Raw genomic sequence first — 18,844 nt, forward strand, 5'->3', positions numbered from 1 at the left:
CAACAAGAATATGCGATAACTTACAACATCTATAAATTCCAGAGTGCGCTAAGCTAGGCTTGCCCCTGGGCCCAATACTATACTTCTATTACCTTAAACCATTAGGCTGGTGCAAAAGTAGTTGTGGTATTTGCCATTACTTCTAATTTTTCCATTAGAAGTAATGGCACAGGCAGGGTGCAGTGGCTCACGCCTGTAATCCCAGCACTTTGGGAGGCCAAGGCGGGTGGATCACAAGGTCAAGAGCTCGTGACCATCCTGGTCAACATGGTGAAACCCCGTCTCTATTAAAAATACAAAAAAATTAGCTGGGCATGGTGGCACACGCCTGTAATCCCAGCTACTCAGGAGGCTGAGGCAGGAGAATTGCCTGAAACTCAGGAGGCAGAGGTTGCGGTAAGCCAAGATCATGCCATTGCACTCCAGCCTGGGTAACAAGAGCGAAACTCCACCGCAAAAAAAAAAAAAGTAATGGCAAAAACCACAATTACTTTTCCCTGAAATACAGATCTGAGTAACTAGCAGCAAAATAACCAGTTCTCCAAATGAGCAAAAAACTTTCCAAAAAGCTAATCAAGCAAGTCAGCAAAGTCATAATGCGTGATTCCTGAGATGAAGGCACATTTACTAGCCTCTCCCTCCTGATGTACCTGCCTCACCTCTTTTCCTAGTTATGGAGCTACTTAGGATGGGGAAAAACGGTCAGAATATACATACATTAGTAACAAAAAATTAACAGAAGCATTATAGAAATGATATATACAACAATCTGTAATACAAATATTCACGGCAAAAATAATCCAAGGTCAACTAACTCTTCCAGTAATTACACCAAAGTTAGCTTATTCATAAGAGGAAAATAAAGTTTCACAATTTAGTCAAATTATAAATTGCAATTTATTATTTTTCTTTTTGTAACTGGCTTATTTTGCTTAGCATTAATGTCCTAAATGGTTCATCCACACTGTATCACATTTCCTTTCTTTGTAAAGCTGAATAATATTTCACCATGCGTATATACCACTTTTGTTTACCCATTCATCCGCTAATGGACGCTTGTGTTACTTCCGCCATATAATTTTTAACACCGTCATAATTTTATACTGACCAGATAGATCCTAACTGTTTTAAGTATCCATTAATGTTGGACATATGAGCTATTTCCATATTTTTACATTTTAAGAAACCACTACAAACATCTTTATTCTTTTTTTTGACATTTCAGATTTTTTTTTTTTTTTGCTCTGTCACCCAGGCTGGAGTGCAGTAGCGTGACCTAAGCTCACTGCAGCCTCTGCCTCTTGGGTTCCAGCGATTCTCCTGCCTCAGCCTCCTGGGTATCTAGGATGACAGGTGCATGCCACCACACCCAGATAATTTTTGTATTTTTAGTAGAGACAGTGTTTTACCATGTTGGCCAGCCTGGTCTGGGACTCCTGATCTCAGTTGATCCGCCTGGTCTGGCCTCCCAAAGTGCCAGAATTACGGGTATGAGCCACCATGCCCAGTCTCAGGTATTTTTTTTTTAGCAGTTTCTTTTTTTTCTGAAGTAAAATCACATGAGTAACTTCACATGAGCAGGGAGTAACACACTTATGAGGAAAACAAATCAGCTTGTGGACTGCTCATGTAAATACAGTTTTACTGGCTATTTTCAGGCTGTAAGCGCAGAGCTGAGTAGTTTCAACAGAGACCCAATGGCCCACAAAAGTTTTTAAAGGTTACCTATAATAACACCGCCTATTAATAACATTAAAGTTTTGATTCCTTCCAATTTTTACATACCTGTAATACCTTTTCTATGTAAAACTGGGTTCCTGCATATTATGACCTAGATTTGGTTTCACTTATCGACATCTTCCCAGGCAATTCAATGTTCTCCAAACACATAATTTTATTGCCCAGATGACATTCATAACATGGACATTCTCTAATTTAATCATTCACTTGCTATTGGATACTTAAATTGTTTCTAATTTTTCACCATAATATTATGAGAAAGTTATATATGTAAGGCTTGTGCATTTCTCAAATTAAACTTAAGAAGAACATTTACTGGATCAATGAATGTAAATATTTTTAAAAGGCATATTACTTTTTTCTTCAAAAGGCTATACTGCTTTATATACAATCAAGCACATTCTTACAATAACTGAATTACATAATTTAAAAAGTCTCCATTATTTTGCTGAGTAAAAATTGGTATCTTTTTTTAAAAACGAGCCTTTAGTTATTAGGTTGACTGAACAGTTTTCATATTTGTTAGCCCCTTAAACTTCTTTTTTGGTGAATATTCTCTGTCTGCCTTTCATTTTCAATTTGTTTACCCTAATTGTTTTATTATTATTGTTTCTGGCATACCATTTAAAATTGTATGTAATCAGTTCTCCAGATAAATTTCCTCTGTATTTTCTTTTTACTGATTATAGATATAAAAATATGTGGTTATAATGAAACAAAAATCTACCTATCTATATAGTACAATCTCAGTAATCCAGACAACTTTTGTGGTTCCCCCCAGGGACATGCAAATCAAAATAAGTTTTTTTTTTAACCTCAGAGAGAAGGTTTTTAACTTTGGCTACTTAGTTTTAAACAGTTGTTATTTTTCTCCACAATAAAAAGTTAAAGAATTGTCACTCAAAAGGAAAAAGGGGCCAGGTGTGGTGGCTCACATTTATAATCCTAGCACAAGTAATCCCAGTGGGAGGAATGCTTGGGGCTAGGAGTTCCAGACCAATCTGGGCAACACAGCAAGACTGTGTCTCTACAAAAAATAAAAAAAATTTAGGTGGGTGTGGTGGTGCCTGCAATCTTGGCTCTTGGGAGGTTGAAGCAGGATCGCTTATGCCCAGGAGTTCAAGGTTATAGTGAGCTATGATCCCACCACTACACTCTAGCCTGGGCAACAGGGCAAGGTCCTGTTTCTTTAAAAAACAAAAAACAAACAAACAAACAAAAAAGAGAACAGCTCTAGAATAAGTTTGGGTTAGGAAGCTGGAGAAATAAAGCTCATTTTTTTCATTTTATTTAGAAGAGATAAGGGGTAAGAAAAAGATACCTAAGTTACTGCCTTTCTTCAAATAAGCTACATAATCTCTTGGCTTCACTTATCACCGTGTCACTGAACCATGTAAATTAGAAAATCTTCAATATCCCAAAATTTGTAAAACTCCTCATAAGATTCTAAAATTAATTCATTTAATCAAAATTAAGAAAATTCACACATTTACTTTTTCCACAGATGAAGAAAACCTCTCTTCTCCTCAATGGACCCTTGTTACAACCCGGTCACTTTTCCATTTTTCATGAATTCTGAGGTAGTTACAATACTTAACAGATTGACAGGAAGAAGACAGGATGTAACAACTTTGACCAGTGCTTCTCAAAATAGACACTTGGGGAATAATATAGGAAGTGCCCTGGTAAGAGGAGCAGTACTCCTTTGTGGAGTAATTTTTAAAAATCTAATTTTTACACTAAAACCAATAAAGCAGTATATAGAAAGAAGATTCACATGAATACTGTAGTTTTTAGCACAAAGTATCTATATACACGCACACACTCTCACATGACCTTTAACAAGATACACACACACACACACACACACACACACACACACACACACATTTTTTAAGAGACAGGGTCTTGCTCTGTCATCCAGGCTGGAGTACAGTGGTGTGATCACAGCTCACTGGGGCCCTGAACTCCTGGGCTCAAGTGATCCTCCTGTCTTGGCCTCTCGAGTAGCTGGAACTACAGGTGCCACCACACCCAGCTAATTATTTTAATTCTGTAGAGATGGGATATCCTTATGTTGCCCAGGATGGTCTTGAACTCCTGGGCTCAATCGATCTTTCTGCCTCAGTCTCCCAGGGTGCTAGGATTATAGGCATGAGCCACCATGCCCACAGAACTTTTAATATCTTCACCTTTGATTTTAACTTGAAAGCCAAGATTCAGTAATTAAATCATTTTAGAGCAACTTAACAAGTAGATATAAAAAATTACCCCTAAACTTAAAAGTAACACTGGATAAATGGTTTGAAATCCTTCGAAAGTACTAACCTGTTTTCTGAACTAGATGTAGAAGTACTAGATGATGACAATGTATGAGAATTTGACATGCGTGAAACAAACTTCTGGATGGTGTTACGAGATGGAGCTTTGATCCTTGAGCTACGCCTACTGTGATATTTCTGGAACAAACTCTCAACCTAACATTGGAAAAAGACAGTAACAATGATATTTGTGCAATAGTCATATATAGGAAGAGTTCTAGAGGCTGAATTATTTATCTTTTATTTGAATATTTTTCATAAAGAGCTTCAAAAACAAGAACGCATTATAATTCACTAAGGACAACATTCTTACAGCAGGTTAGTTTTATTCCTTTTTTTTCCCCAATCTAGAAGAAAAAATTTAGTAAATATCTCATATGAGAACTATTTATAAACATCAACTAATTTTTACATACCTTCACACCTTTAGAATGGTCACTGCCTAAATTTAATACTGAAGGAGAAATTTTAAGAATATATCATAAGGATATGCTGACAATTTTACTCTAAGCATTTATTAAAAACTACCTCAAAATTCTTTAAAGTTTTTCTCCATAACATTGGGTCTGAAGGTTCTAGCTGAAACACCCGGAGCATCACAAACAGCAGATGAATACAGAATGTTCCACGCCCACAGCTGCAGTTCTGAAGAGTTAAAAAGAAAACCAAAGGGTTAATAAGTCTGTGGTTCATTAGAACTTCTAAAGTTATTACTTTTACAGTATTTCCAACTTTTAAATGTTTCTACTAATTCATATTCATTATCTTTGTATGTAAGAAAAATCTACAGCTATCTTCTCCATGATTTAATCTTTCATTTTCATTGAACTTATTAAACAGATCGAATTTCTATTCTATAGTATATTAAGACAGTCAAAACCTCATAAATATATTAAAGAAAAACATTAGTCTAAAATAACATTTTAAGTTTACTTTTTTTTTTAACTAAAGGGAATTAACTGATCTAAATTTAAGAATATTATATAAATTTGAAATAGTACCATATACTACTAATAACAACATAGAAAATGGAGACGAATCCTACCTGAGGTCCAATAAACACCCGGTATTTATTGTCTGGGCTGTCTCCTCCAATCAGGAAAGAGTTGGGCCCTATCTGCTGCAGTAAGTACAATCTGGCCCGCATCACTTTGTTAACACGGCGATTTGTTTCCTCAGGGCTGTATGGTGAGAAGCCATCTGGTGAAGGGGCTCTTCGGGGTGGTGTGATTCTGCCACTCTGAAACTTCACAACATTTTTCTTTTATTAGGTATGTTTCTTATTTCTTAATTAAGAAACTGTTACCCAAAGAAGGTCATACGAGACAGTTATGTGGCAGATTATATTCTGAAAAAATGCCATATTTAAAACATTATGGAATAACGGCTAAATGATTTTGTCTGACATAGTCATCTTAGGTAAACTTCTAAAATCTCAGTCATCCCTGTAAACGATGATAAATATCTGGCTGACAGATTTTATAAATTATTCTATAAACATCTGAGTTCTTTGAACCATCTTATGTAAACCAAAACAAAAAAGCATAAAAAGTATATATCATTAGCAGGCAGAATGCTGTGTCTAGTGTAAAAATTAAACATACAACTTTCTAGCATCTATTTAAGGCTTTATTAATCTCCTATAACTGATAATTTACAAACACTGCCACAGAATGTCTCCCAGGGTACACTCTGCAGACTCTTCCTCAATGAAAACAAATTAGTGGAAGCTGACAAAAACTCTCCTATGGTGAGGGTAATATATAAAACACTCTCACTATACTAATTTTCCTAGAACTTGGTCTTTCCATCAATGTCCAGTGGAAATTCCAGGTTTTTTGGATCCCTAATAAAATAGTTAAAGGTAATAAATGTTGGTAAGACCACAAAGCAATTAGAATTCTCATATAGTACTGGCAAGAATGTAAAATGTGCAGCTGCTTTGGAAAACAGTATAGCAGTTCCTCAAAATGTTACACATATTACCCACCAATTCCATTCCTAGGTATAAACTCTAGAGAAATGAGAACTTATGTCCACATAAAAACTTGTACACAAATGTTCACAGTAGCATTATTCATAACAGCCAAAAAGTAGAAGCAGCTCAAATGTCCATCAACTGACAAACAGATAAAATGTGGTATATCCATACAATATTGTTCTGCAATTAAAAATGGAGTACTAACACATGCTATAGCATGGATGAACGTTGAAAATATGGTACTAAGCAAAAGAAGCCAGTCATAAAAGATCACCTATTAAATGATACCATTTATATGAAATGTCCAGTATAGGCAAGTTATGTATATAGAGAAAATAGATTAGTGGTTGCTTAGGGTTGGGAGAGACTATTGTTAAAGGGAAAACTTCAGACAAAATAACAGAGTTTATTTGAGCAAAGAATAATTCATGAACCAAGTGGTACTCAAAACCACAAGAAGTTCAGAGATCTCTGATCTAGCATCTTGAATAGCCAGCTTTTACAGGCCAAACACAAAGCAAAGCAAAGCAATTGGCTGATTGGCTACAGCTAGGTGTTTGCCTTATTTGGGCATGGTGTTATGATAAGTCCCTAGTTATACAACAAATAGGCTGGTGGGCTGTTTGTGATTGGCTAAAGCTTGGTTTCAGTTCCAGGTGTAGAAACGATCCCAGGCTAATGGCCTCCTACCTATTTTGCTTTAATACTGCTAATAGGTCTGGACTTTCTTGTTGGGGTGATAAAGATGTTTAAAAACTGACTGTAATAATGGCTACACAACCCAGTGAATATACTAGAAAACACTGAATTCTACAATCTAAACAGTATTGTATAGATTAATTATATATCAATAAAGCCATTATTTTTTTAAAAAGCAGTTACAAAAAAGTAAAAACAAAAAAGCCAGTCATACACACACGTCATTTTGACCTGCTAGGTATCCAGCCTATGGATATGTTCACAGATACAGCCTATGGATATGTACACAGATGTACAAGACGATGTATGTATAAAAATACTTTTGAAGCACTGTTTTTAGTAACAGAAGATTAAAAGGATTATAAATGTTCATTAGTGTATCATTCATTAAGTAAACCATGATTTAACCAGCTAATGAAAGGCTATGCAACAGTTGTTAAAAAAGAATGAGGGGGTAACTTTGTCTAGCATATATGCCCAAAGTGGGTTTTGGGGGTGGTGGGTGGGGAGGGAAGACACAGTTCTGTTCTGTTTATATTTGCAGTAAACTTTCACTTTGATGGCCCCCATGTATCATGCCACCCAGTATTTACATGATTGTATAGTTCCCTATCACATCAGTTCTGGGATTGAGCATGTTAATAACCAGCTTTGGGCAATAAGGCATTACCAAACATGTTGCAAGTGGAGGCTTGAGAAGAGCTTGCATGCTGTGACCTCTTGAAGCAATTCTTGTTGCAACTCAGCCTTCCTACTAGGAAGAGATGCCAACAACCCCTCAAGTGTTCTAGCATCCCAGCTGAAGCAATAATGCTTGTGAGTGAAGATGCAGTCTTGGGCAGTCCAGCTTCAGCACATGTATGGGGAACAGAGATAAGCCACCCCTACTAACCCCTGACTAATCTGCAGATTCATGAGCTAATAACGGAGTATTGTTTTAAGTTAAAAAAAATTAATAGCTAATTTAAAGGTGTTTCAACATAGAGCCAACAACTATTGTTGGGCATCAGGTTTTACTGTACAATGTTTTTGCTTTAAATGTACTTTTCAATGTATCTAATCACCTTAATAACTCCAGATCTTAAACCCCAAATTTCCCTTGTGGTCACTATCTCTACCATTTTTCCATTCAGTCATTTGTTCTTCAATGTTAGAAAATGAGTCTTAATATGCATTTCCACTACTAGAAGTCTCTCTCCTATATGAATTTACCACCTATCTTTTTGCAAATTTCTTTGATGTTTAGCTTAATATAGAAGACAGCTGGATTTTCATAGCAGTTTATTCATTCAATCTACTGTGATATGATGTTCTGATTAAAGAATATGAAAGAAAGTTTGGCCTCACACAGATATGTAACTGTAAAAGAAAAAAGCATTTTAATATCCCCCTTTTTTTTTTTTGAGAGGAGTCTCACTCTGTCACCCAGGCTGGAGTTCAGTGGCGTTGTCTCGACTCAGTGCAACCTTGGCCTCCCTGCAACCTCTGCCTCCAGGGTTCAAGCAATCTCCCTGCCTCAGCCTCCCAAGTAGCTGGAATAACAGGTGCCTGCCACCATGGCTGGCCAATTTTTATATTCTTAGTAGAGATGGGGTTTCATCATGTTGGCCAGGATGGTCTTGAACTCCTGACTTCAAGTGATCTGCCCACCTCAGCTTCCCAAAGTGCTGGAATTACAGGCGTGAGCCATGGTGCCTGGCTGCCTTTTCAAAGAATGATGAATATTCTTTGGTACTGTACCAAAGCTCAAAAAACAGTTTCTTAAAGGCAGCTGTAAAATGGAATTTGAAACCATATAAACAAACTTTTCCTACTGGCACATTAAAAATCCAAATGGTGGGCCAGCCACGATGGCTCACGTCTGTAATCCCAGCACTTTGGAAGGTCAAGGTGGGTGGATCACCAGGTTAAGAGATTGAGACTAGCTTGGCCAACATGGTGAAACCCCATATCCACTAAAGATATAAAAATTAGCTGGGGGTGTTGGCACGTAGGTGGATCATCAGGTCAAGAGACTGAGACCATCTGGCCAACATGGTAAAACTCTGTCTCTACTAAAATACAAAAAATTAGCCGGGTGTGGTAGTGTGCACCTGTAATCCCAGCTACTTGGGAGGCTGAGGCAGGGGAATAACTTGAACCCGGGAGGCAGAGGCTGCAGTGAGCTGAGATCGTGCCACTGCACTCCAGTCCAGCGACAGAGTAAGACTCAGTCTCAAAAACAAACCAAAAATCTAAATGGTGTATTTTACACTTTGAATGGATCTTTTATCTATGAATGATTTTGTTATTATCATGCACTGATCATTTGGAAAATAGTGTTTCTCTAACTTACAGATATCTTCCAAATGTTCACATATTTCACTATACAACATGAAAAGAATCACATCTGTTGTCACCAATCAGATTAGAAAAGTCTAAGCACTGAGAAGCTGTTGAGCTCATAGTAGAGGATCATAGCTTTCGAAAATTCTAATTTTTGCTTTGACATCTCAGCTTTTAACACTGGTGAAAAAATACTTGTTAGTTTTCTTTTTTTTTTTTAAGATGGAGCTTTGCTGTTGTCGCCCAGGCTGGTACAATCTGAGCTCACTGCAACCTCCGCCTCCCGGGTTCAAGCAATTCTCCTGCCTCAGCCTCCTGAGTATCCTGGCTAATTTTTATATTTTTAGAAGAGATGGGGTTTCACCATGTTGGCCAAGCTGTTCTCGAACTTCTGACCTCAGGTGATCCACCTGCCTCAGCCTCCCGAAGTGCTAGGATTATAGGTGCGAGGCACCACACCCAGCCTTAAGTTGTTTTTCTTGAAGTGACAGTCTCATTTAATTCATCTTAAGAAAAATGTCTGCCAAATACCCAAATCTAAATAATCATAGTTTATTGGTCACGCATTTCATGTTCCATGAAAAAAATGACTAGTTTGGCTTGCAACTCTTAACAATTGCACAAATACTTCTCCTTGAGAAACGACTGCATTTTGGTATGTAGAAATGCTTTATGCATGCATCCCATTTCATCACACACACTATTACAAAGGCTCTTATATTTAATAAGAGTCAAGATTCAATAAAATTAATTTCTATTTCCTTGTCAAAGGCATTATCAAATGTAATTGGCATCTTTTTCTTTAATGGCTGATACATAGCAATAAAGAATACAGTTTCTACAGTCATAGCCTTAAACTGGGAAAGGCACCAGCAGCTTGACCCACCATTCCAGTAACAATGCAGGGGAAGAGAAAAACAACATCCAAGTTTTATTACAAAATTAGTTTTGACCTAACAGACCAAAGAAAGGGTCTCAGGAACCACCTCCCACCCTCAAGAGTCTGCAGATCGTATTTTGAAAACTGATGTTCTAACAGAAGGCTGGCCAGTCTTTTCTTTGTTATAAATGAATCTAAAAATTATAAAAACATATTCGTTGTAACATTAACTTACAGGCACTGGGGAAACTCTTTTTCGCCTTACTCCCGGAGATTCTGATTTCACCGGGCGACCTGATGGGGAGTTGCCAGGAGAAGGACTGCGTCGGCCTTTGGAAGCTGATGAAGCTGCACTCGCCTGGGCCTCTCCTGGAGACTCAGCTGCCAAGTGATTCATTTCAGATCCATCTCCTTTGACTGGGATTGGTTTTACCACCTGAATCAAAGTATTCCAACATTTGATTACTTAAAAATACAAAAGGTAAGTCAATGTAAATATCATAGACTAGGAAAGAAACAATGAGTTTTCATTGTGAAATACTGTACCAGTATACAAGACAACATATCAGTTTTTATGTAGTATTACTTTAAGCTATTAATGTAAAAGACTATTTTTACCTACATGAATTTCAGTCATTTAGGATTTAACACTAGTTAAAATGCAACCTCCCTCCATTACAATTTTGTAATGCATACAAAAGTGTAGAAAGGGTATTATTTGTTATTATATACACTAACTCATTTAATACTTAAAACCAATAGTCAAAGGTTATTAAACAAATATGAAAAATAAGCACTCATAACTTCTATAGTTTACTTATTCAACTACTAGACCAAAGATCTAAATATTTTCTTTTTTATTTGTTTTGACAAAATGTAGGACCTTGAAACAACAGTGGGCATAATTTCAAATAGTTTGGTGACTATGCAATCATTTTGCCCTGCTTTTGTGTGTGTGTGTTCAAAATGTTATATTACAATAGCTCAGACATATTATCTCAGAGAACTAAAAGAGGCTAGAAGTTTAAAGACCAATTTCTCAAGCAGTTACAAGACCTGCCTTTTTTTTTTTTTTTAAATTAGGGCTCTCAGACCTAATCTAGCCATGACCAAAGGCCAAATTCCAGAGCTTTGTACAACTGAAGCTCAGCAGACCTTTCTGGACTTTCTCCCACTGCTCCTGTTCCACAGCCAGTTGCTGTGTTCACCAAACTTGTCTGATCCTTCTTCCTCCTGTGTTTTCACTTACTCTACTCCTAATTTAATACTAATCTCCAGCCTACCGCACTTCAAGCAGTATACCTTCACATGAGGAAAACTTACCCATCTTTTAAGGCTCAGTTAAAATTCTTCCTTTTATGAAACTTCCCTGAAGCCTACCAGCCTGACATTCTTTCTCTTTCCTAAGTCCCTATGGCTCTTCTGTCCATCCCACACATTTGGCACACCTGGTCACAAGTTGCTTTGCGATACTACATGTATTACTCTACTTATTATGCATAAGTCTTATTGCCCCATTTGGAGATATTTACACTTTATGTTTCAAGAAGGATTTGATGCAACTTACTTAAAGCATAAACACAAACAAAATCAGACCTTCCAAAAGTAGACTGTAAACTTCTCAAGGATAATATGAAATCTTTAAACCATAAAATGTAGGGTGGCATAAATAAGCTTAAGGACTATGTGTTATACATCTTATTCCACACATCTCCCTCTTCACTCATGTCTATATACAGACAAGGTACTTAGGTATTTGCTACAAAGTGAACAGTGAAAAAACCAAAATTTTGTCTTAGAGAACTAGATATTCTTAGTTCATGTGTAATAAAGAACAAATGGCTGGCCCATTTTTAAAACATGGTGATTTATGCTCTATGGTATTCTCAAAAGATTTAGGCTCTGTTTGAACACCTCCAGCTCAAGGAGCTCAGAAAGCAGCACATTCAAATCTCAGATGGCTCTGCTTGTTCAAAGGTTCTTTATATTGATTGGGTAGAAATATGCCCTTTTAACTGCCAACCTTCTACAAGATGTTTCAATAGCATTTTCTCTTCTCTAAGATATATCTTTAATTTCTTCATATTCATCTTCTGGCATGAATAGCTAAAATGGTGAGGGGTGCTCACCATACCACCTCATGTGAGTAATAAATGGAAGAAATGCGGAAACTTAGCTGTAAAGACAGGACCCACAGCAACTTAAAGTACTGGTATGTAAAGGAACAATTCGATTTATTCTGTATAATTCCATGGGTTAGAATTAGAACCAGTGGGTAGAATATTCTTGACAGACTGCAGCTCAGGGATGAGGATATCCAAAGCCGCAGGGATTATCAAGTCAGGGATTATTTAAGTCAGACACAAGTCAGTACTACACATCTAAGAGAGCTTTCTGAGGCAATGGAAATGCGCCAAACCTGCACTGCCCAGAAGATAGCCATGGGTCACATGTGGTTAATGAGCATTTGAAATGTGCTTGGTGAGACTGAGGAACTACATTTTTACTTTTATTTACACCTAATTAATTTAAATGTAAACTTATATAGGTATATGGGCAGACAATGATCTGGCAGGGGTATACTTTAGACCCTTGCCAAAGTTTAGATAAATTTTAAGTTGCCATATCTGTTTTACAAAAACAAAATAAACAAAAACTTGCTTGTAGAGATTAGTGCTAGGATACTGTAATATTTCTTCCTTTTTAAGAATGAAGACACACATCCTATGATGGTATTCTCATAAGAATATGTATTCTTGGTCAAGGGCAGTGGCTCACGCCTGTAATCCCAGCTACTCGGGAGGCTGAGGCAGGACAATCACTTGAACCAGGGAGGCAGAGGTTACAGTGAGCCGAGATCGTGCCATTGTACTGCAGCCTGGGGTACAGGGTAAGACTCTGTCTCAAAAAAAAAAAAAAAAGTATTCCTATACCTATAGCAAAGGATGGAATATCCCTGCTTTTTAAAATCTAGGATTCTAGATTTTCTTTTATCAAACCCCATACATTTTTAATTTCCCCACGGGTCTATTACACTTTTTTTCATGTCAGATGAGGGTAACGTGCTGACATTGTAACAAAGCTGGGGAAAGGCACATCTTACGCATGCATGTGAAAACCTAATCATTACACTTATGAATTACTCTGCAGGATCAAGGGTCAATTGTTTTCTTTCCTAGAAGATTTCTGAAATTAAGATCCTTAGATCCTGTCTTAGAGATAAACATCTAAAATAAACTGGAAAAATTCTTTTTTAAATTTACAAAGTACAGTATAAAATTCCAATGAAAGGATTTCAGATACTGACATGAGAGGGCAGCCTTGGTTTAAGCATTTACAATTCCACCAAACACAACAGTTAAGTTCCCAGAACAGTTTAAGCTGTATAGTGAGCACAGTTTTAATTACGGTTTGTTCCAAATGACCACAACATCAAGTAGATAAAACTACTACATTTAAAATGAAGAAGAAAAGCTTACAAGAGGATCTATTTATGCTTAATTTTCCATTTCCTCCTATGCTTTCTTCCTTACAGCTGGTAACCCATAGCCACTTACCACAGGGCCTCGCCTATTTCTCCTTTCTAACCATTCGTGCTTCCAGGCTGGCATACAGGTTGCCTTCAGTTTCTCCCTGATCATTCGTTCCTCTGGGCGATCGTCCATCTTGTGCAACCCTTTGAGAGTTTCTTTATTCTCCATCTCACGACTAAAATGGAGGGAGAAGCAAAGAAAATGAGAAATGTATATATGAAAAATAATTTCCAAGAACAAACAGAACGGATAGTTCTATTTTATACTTCCAATGGACAGGTAATAAAAAAGACAACTGCTGAAAACCCCAAATGACTTAAAGCATGAAAATATTCTGAATTATATACTACTGACATATATAATGTAGACCTTTGTTCCAATGTAGTTAACAAAATGCAAGCCAAGACATTAAGCACTGTATTAACAAATATATTCACTGAGACTGCATTGTTTTTAATTCTACCACCCAAGTATATAACAAATATTTAGAAGGGTGTATTACTACACTTTATCCCAGGATTTCCAATAACTTAAGTCAATATAGATAGAAACTGGTGGATATGCTCATTTTTCTGAAATAAGCTCAATAAATATTTAATAAGTGAAGTGAAACTTAACTACATTGTCTATGATCCCAAAACAATTTTTCATAGCCTACATGATTAAATTTGTATTTTCACAGAACAGTAATTTCATGACAAAGCACCTGGGGTACTCTACACTTAAAGACTAAAAATTACCCAGTACAAACATTTGATCTTTACTTCATAAAATGATGTGGATTTACCAAAAGAAAACAATCTCTAAATAAAGAACTCTTGAGAATTAACTCTACAGAGTCTAATAGGCAATGCATCAAGCTGACAAAAATCACTAATTTAAAAATATATCCACATCCGCATGAGCATACATGCACATAGGGTATGCATGTATGATTTGAAAACCTGATTCATAAGGATGCAATTAAAGCAACTACACCTTGGGATTAGTAACAACTTTAAAAATATGAGGCTAATTTGAATGACTATTTTGAAAAGTCTACAAAGCTAGAGAACAGTAGTTTTTAATACACTCATAGGAAAAGGAAATGCTCAAGGAAATACCACAGACAACAACCTCAAGTTTACTAAAAAGACAAATTCAAACTCCTCTAGGAATTTTCCAGCTTAAAAAAAAAGGAAAAGAAGAAACTATGAAACTATTTAAAAATAAATATTCACTAGAAAGAAAATGCTTAACTGGTTTCACTGAAGCATCAAGACTGTGAGGGAAGCAGAAACCAACATATTAACACCTCTGTATCAGGGACTGGCCTAGATACTTTTAGAAATACAAAGAATACATAACATTTGGTTTGAAACTTGCAAATGGGTATTAAGACCACAGGGTAAGGTGGGAGTGCTGCCTGACATCTATAATCCCAGCACTTTGGGAGATGAAGGCAGGAGGATCATGAGGTCAAGAGATTGAGACCATCCTGGCCAACATGGTGAAACCCTGTCTCTACTAAAATACAAAAAATCAGCCAGAAGTGGTGGTGCATGCCTGTAGTCCCAGCTACTTGGGAGGCTGAGGCAGGAGGATTGCTTGAACCCAGGAGGTGGAGGTTGCAGTGAGCCAAGATCGCGCCACTGCACTCCAGCCTGGCGAAAGGGTGAGCCTCCATCTCAAAAAATAAATATTTCCAACACACACACACACACACACACACACACACACACACACACACACACACACACAACATACATAAATACTGTTACATAGGAGCAATAAGAGATTTTTTAAAAGCATGAAAAAAGGAGGATTATCTCATCTACTTCTATGTGTTTGGCTGCTCTGATTGTAAAATATAAATGTTGGGGTATTTGTAGAAGAAAGAGTAAGACAGGGAAGGAGAAAGAAGGAAAGAGGAAGGGGGATGGAGAGAAGGGAAGAAGGTAGAGAAGAAACGAGGAGAAAAAGGAGGAGGGAGAGGAAGGGAGAGAAAAAGAGGTAGCAGTGAAGAACACTGGGGATAACGTGTCTTCCAAAAAATCCATCCTGCTCAGTTGGTACTTATTCCAGGAGGCTCAGCTTTGAAGGGCAACTGAATTTATGTGGTGACTGCATACCAAAAATTCACTTCCAAGTCTTTAGTATGAAAAGTTCTTTCCCCTTCCAGTAACAATGTTGTAAGAGGTGGTTTAGTTCCCAGGCTAGTACTAAAAAAAATGAGCCTCAGAGTGGAACTGCAGTGCATTTTTATACCAGAAACTCCTGCACTCCCAGACCAAGGTGCTTGATCGTCTTTAAGTCTCTCTCTTCTCTCATATCTGTTTCAGGAGTATCTCTTCTCTGTTATGCATTTTCAGTTTCTGTTCCTGGCCCCTAGTCAAACAAACAAAGGATGTTCCTTGTCTAAACTAACCTTCCTGGATGGCGTAGCCTCCCTAAAATCTAATTTGTCTTTTTCCTTTTCATTTGTTTGAAAATACTATAATCTTTTAGACCAAATTTTATTATAAATAACAGGGATGAGCATTCTAGTACCTGAACTTTAATACACATCTGAGATTATTTTTAAAATTTCTTTTCACCTTATTAATGTTTAAGTACTATGAGATTGCTTTTTTCTTTTGAGATGGAGTTTTCACTCTTGTTCCCCAGGCTGGAGTGCAATGGCGCAATTGGCCCACTGCAACCTCTGCCTCCCAGGTTCAAGTGATTCTCCTGCCTTCCAAGTAGCTGGGATTACAGGCATGTGCCACCACACCTGGCTAATTTTGCGCTTTTAGTAGAGATGAGGTTTCACCATATTGGTCAGGCTGGTGTTGAACTCCTGACCTCAGGTGATCCGCCCACCTCAGCCTCCCAAAGTGCTGAGATTACAGGCATGAGCCACGACGTCTGGCTGGGATTATTTCTTTAGAATAAACACCCAGAAATGGAAATGCTTGGTAAAAAATGTACACAAATTAAGACTTCTGATAATATTGGCAAATAATCTACTAAAAAACATGTCTTCTATCCACACTCCCACCCAGGTCAAATTGCTAACTTAACCTGGTCTGAACTAGCAACAGGCTCCTAACTGAGCTTCTTCGACTTTGAATCTTACCCAGATTTCACAGTGTAGCCAGGGTTACTTCCTCCATTAAAATCCTCTAGTGGCTTCCCCCTGGGCTTAGACTAAAATCCAAAATGTTTAGCCCAGCCTAAGTGGCCCTGCATTACGTGGTTTCACCTCAATTCCTGTCATCAGACCTGCACCTCCCCTTCTTCACTGCCTCAATAACCCCAAGATCTTTCCTACTCAGGGCTTCTGAACAGGCTGCTTCCTTTCCTGTTTACTTTTTTACCTAATTTCTACCCTCTCTCTCTGTTTTCCTCAATTTCTCAGAGACTTTCCCAATTTCAATTAAGAACTCCCAGTTCCATTCTTTCACAGCATTTGTATTTTTCCTTTAACATGGTTAATGCAGTTTGCTAACTACTCTTCTCTTATGAACTGTAGACTCCATGAGTGAGGGGACCACATGTTATATCCATCTATATATCGAATATCTAACCATGTCTGGCTCATAAGTATGACCATATATTAAGTGAATGAGTATTTATTAACTCTGGCAGTGCTACAGCCTTCCTACCTTTAAATTTTAACGACTAGTCTTGTTATTAACTTTTTAAATAACTGTTTTTAAGACTAAGTTTGCAATTTAAATGTTCTTCAGAATAATTTTCACTGTTCCTAAATTAATCTGCAAATATAAGCCAAAGTATTTTTCCTAGTCTCTTTGTAATAATTATATCATTAATTCTAGAATGTGTATTTTTTTTTTACATTTTACTATCTGAAATCTGAATGTCTTTTGTAATCAAATGTTACTGTAATTTAACTGGCAGGTTTTTTTTCCTTCATGGTATATAAAATAATGTTACGACTTATAACTACTGGGATCTTAGAATCAATGAAACACACAGTAAATCTTATTCTATTTGTCAGGAATAAATCATATCTACTCTGTTTAATTTCTCTCTGAAATGGAAACCAAAGCGTGAAAATTTTTTTTACATACTTGTTTTTGTTATAATCCTAACATATAATCTTCCATAAACCAGGCATATTTAGGGTTTTTATTTTTACCAGATGAGGGTGGGCGTGTGTGTGTGTGTGTGTGTGTATGTATGTCTGTATATATAGAGCAGTGATTTGTCATCCAGTTAAATATCACAGCCATAGCAGGAAAAAAACATTTTTTTAACCAAAGCTAATCTAAACAGATAGCTATGAAGTCACTGGGAAAGCCATCTCCAATTTATGTTAGTTAAACATGAATGTTTTGGGGAGTTTTTTTTGCCAAATCCATCACCTAGAAATATACCTATTTTAAATAAAATAATGGCTTATCTACTTTTGACCTTAAAAAAATAACACATTTTAGCAAAACAATGTATTTTGAGAAACTACCTTGAAGACATAAAAATAAACAAAATTGTGGTCAGAAAAATATGAGAAATTTAAGCATTGCTGCAGATCAAGCTTTATCTTCATTTCCAGTTTATTTAGGAAACATGAGGTTTCTTGGTTTTGGTTTCCAGATTCCTAAGAATGAATTTGTGACTGACATAGAACTTCAAAGAACCCTTACTTCCTGACGTTAGGTTTCTAGTCCCACAAAACTCATCTGCTAAAAACCAAGATGCTTCAAGGGTCCCTTCTCAGGGAAACCTGAGTCAGTCCTCCCTTTACAATGTGGTGTCAGCCACTGTTGATTGTGCTCTGTTGTAGATCTCTCCTCTATTCTTCTACAAGGTCTTTTTCGCCTAGTTTTGTGTCTAATCATCTTCATCAGTACCGTAAATTAGATCTTCTTCCTGGAGCCTCTTAAATGCCAACTATGGCCCTCTTCGCGTAGCGCAAAAAAACTTCACAAATACACTAAGATATATATATACATATATATATATATTTTTTTGAGATGGAGTTTTGCTCTGTCGCCCAGGCTGGAGTGCAGTGGCGTGATCTCAGCTCACTGCAACCTCCGCCGCCCAGGTTCAAGCAATTCCCCTGCCTCAGACTCCCAAGTAGCTGGGACTACAGGTGCCCACCACCAAGCCTGCCTAATGTTTTGCATTTTAGTAGAGACAGGGTTTCACCATGTTGGCCAGAATGGTCTCGATCTTCTGACCTCGTGATCCGTCCACTACAACCTCCCAAAGTGCTGGGATTACAGGCATGAGCCACTGTGCCCAGCACACTAAGATATTTTATACCCGTCTCTGCAGATAATTTGTTTTTTCCTTCCAGGAATACCCTTTGCCATCTCAACATGGCTTCAATGAAGTATTTCTTACCACCATTCTATGGCAGTTAGCTGCTCTCTCC

The 18,844-nt window shown here is 37.2% G+C and overlaps 1 protein-coding gene and 1 non-coding gene across 2 annotated transcripts in view; both read right to left on the reverse strand.

Moving 5' to 3' along the window:
- Positions 1–18,844, reverse strand: part of MAP3K1 (mitogen-activated protein kinase kinase kinase 1) — an 81,664-nt gene that overhangs the window by 24,211 nt on the left and 38,609 nt on the right. Inside the window, exons 2-6 of the mRNA XM_035291546.3 lie at positions 13,504–13,654; positions 10,182–10,382; positions 5,107–5,307; positions 4,590–4,706; positions 4,069–4,217 (exon numbers count right to left, since the gene is read on the reverse strand). Coding sequence (XP_035147437.3) covers positions 4,069–4,217; positions 4,590–4,706; positions 5,107–5,307; positions 10,182–10,382; positions 13,504–13,654 — 819 coding nt within the window. The remainder of the gene's footprint in view (positions 1–4,068; positions 4,218–4,589; positions 4,707–5,106; positions 5,308–10,181; positions 10,383–13,503; positions 13,655–18,844) is intronic.
- LOC118151992 (small nucleolar RNA U13) lies at positions 12,992–13,099 on the reverse strand. Its single transcript, XR_004740377.1, has one exon. It is a non-coding gene; the product is annotated as a small nucleolar RNA U13 (small nucleolar RNA).

Source organism: Callithrix jacchus, chromosome 2 (assembly GCF_049354715.1).
Source record: "Callithrix jacchus isolate 240 chromosome 2, calJac240_pri, whole genome shotgun sequence".
Taxonomy (NCBI): Eukaryota; Metazoa; Chordata; class Mammalia; order Primates; family Cebidae; genus Callithrix; species Callithrix jacchus.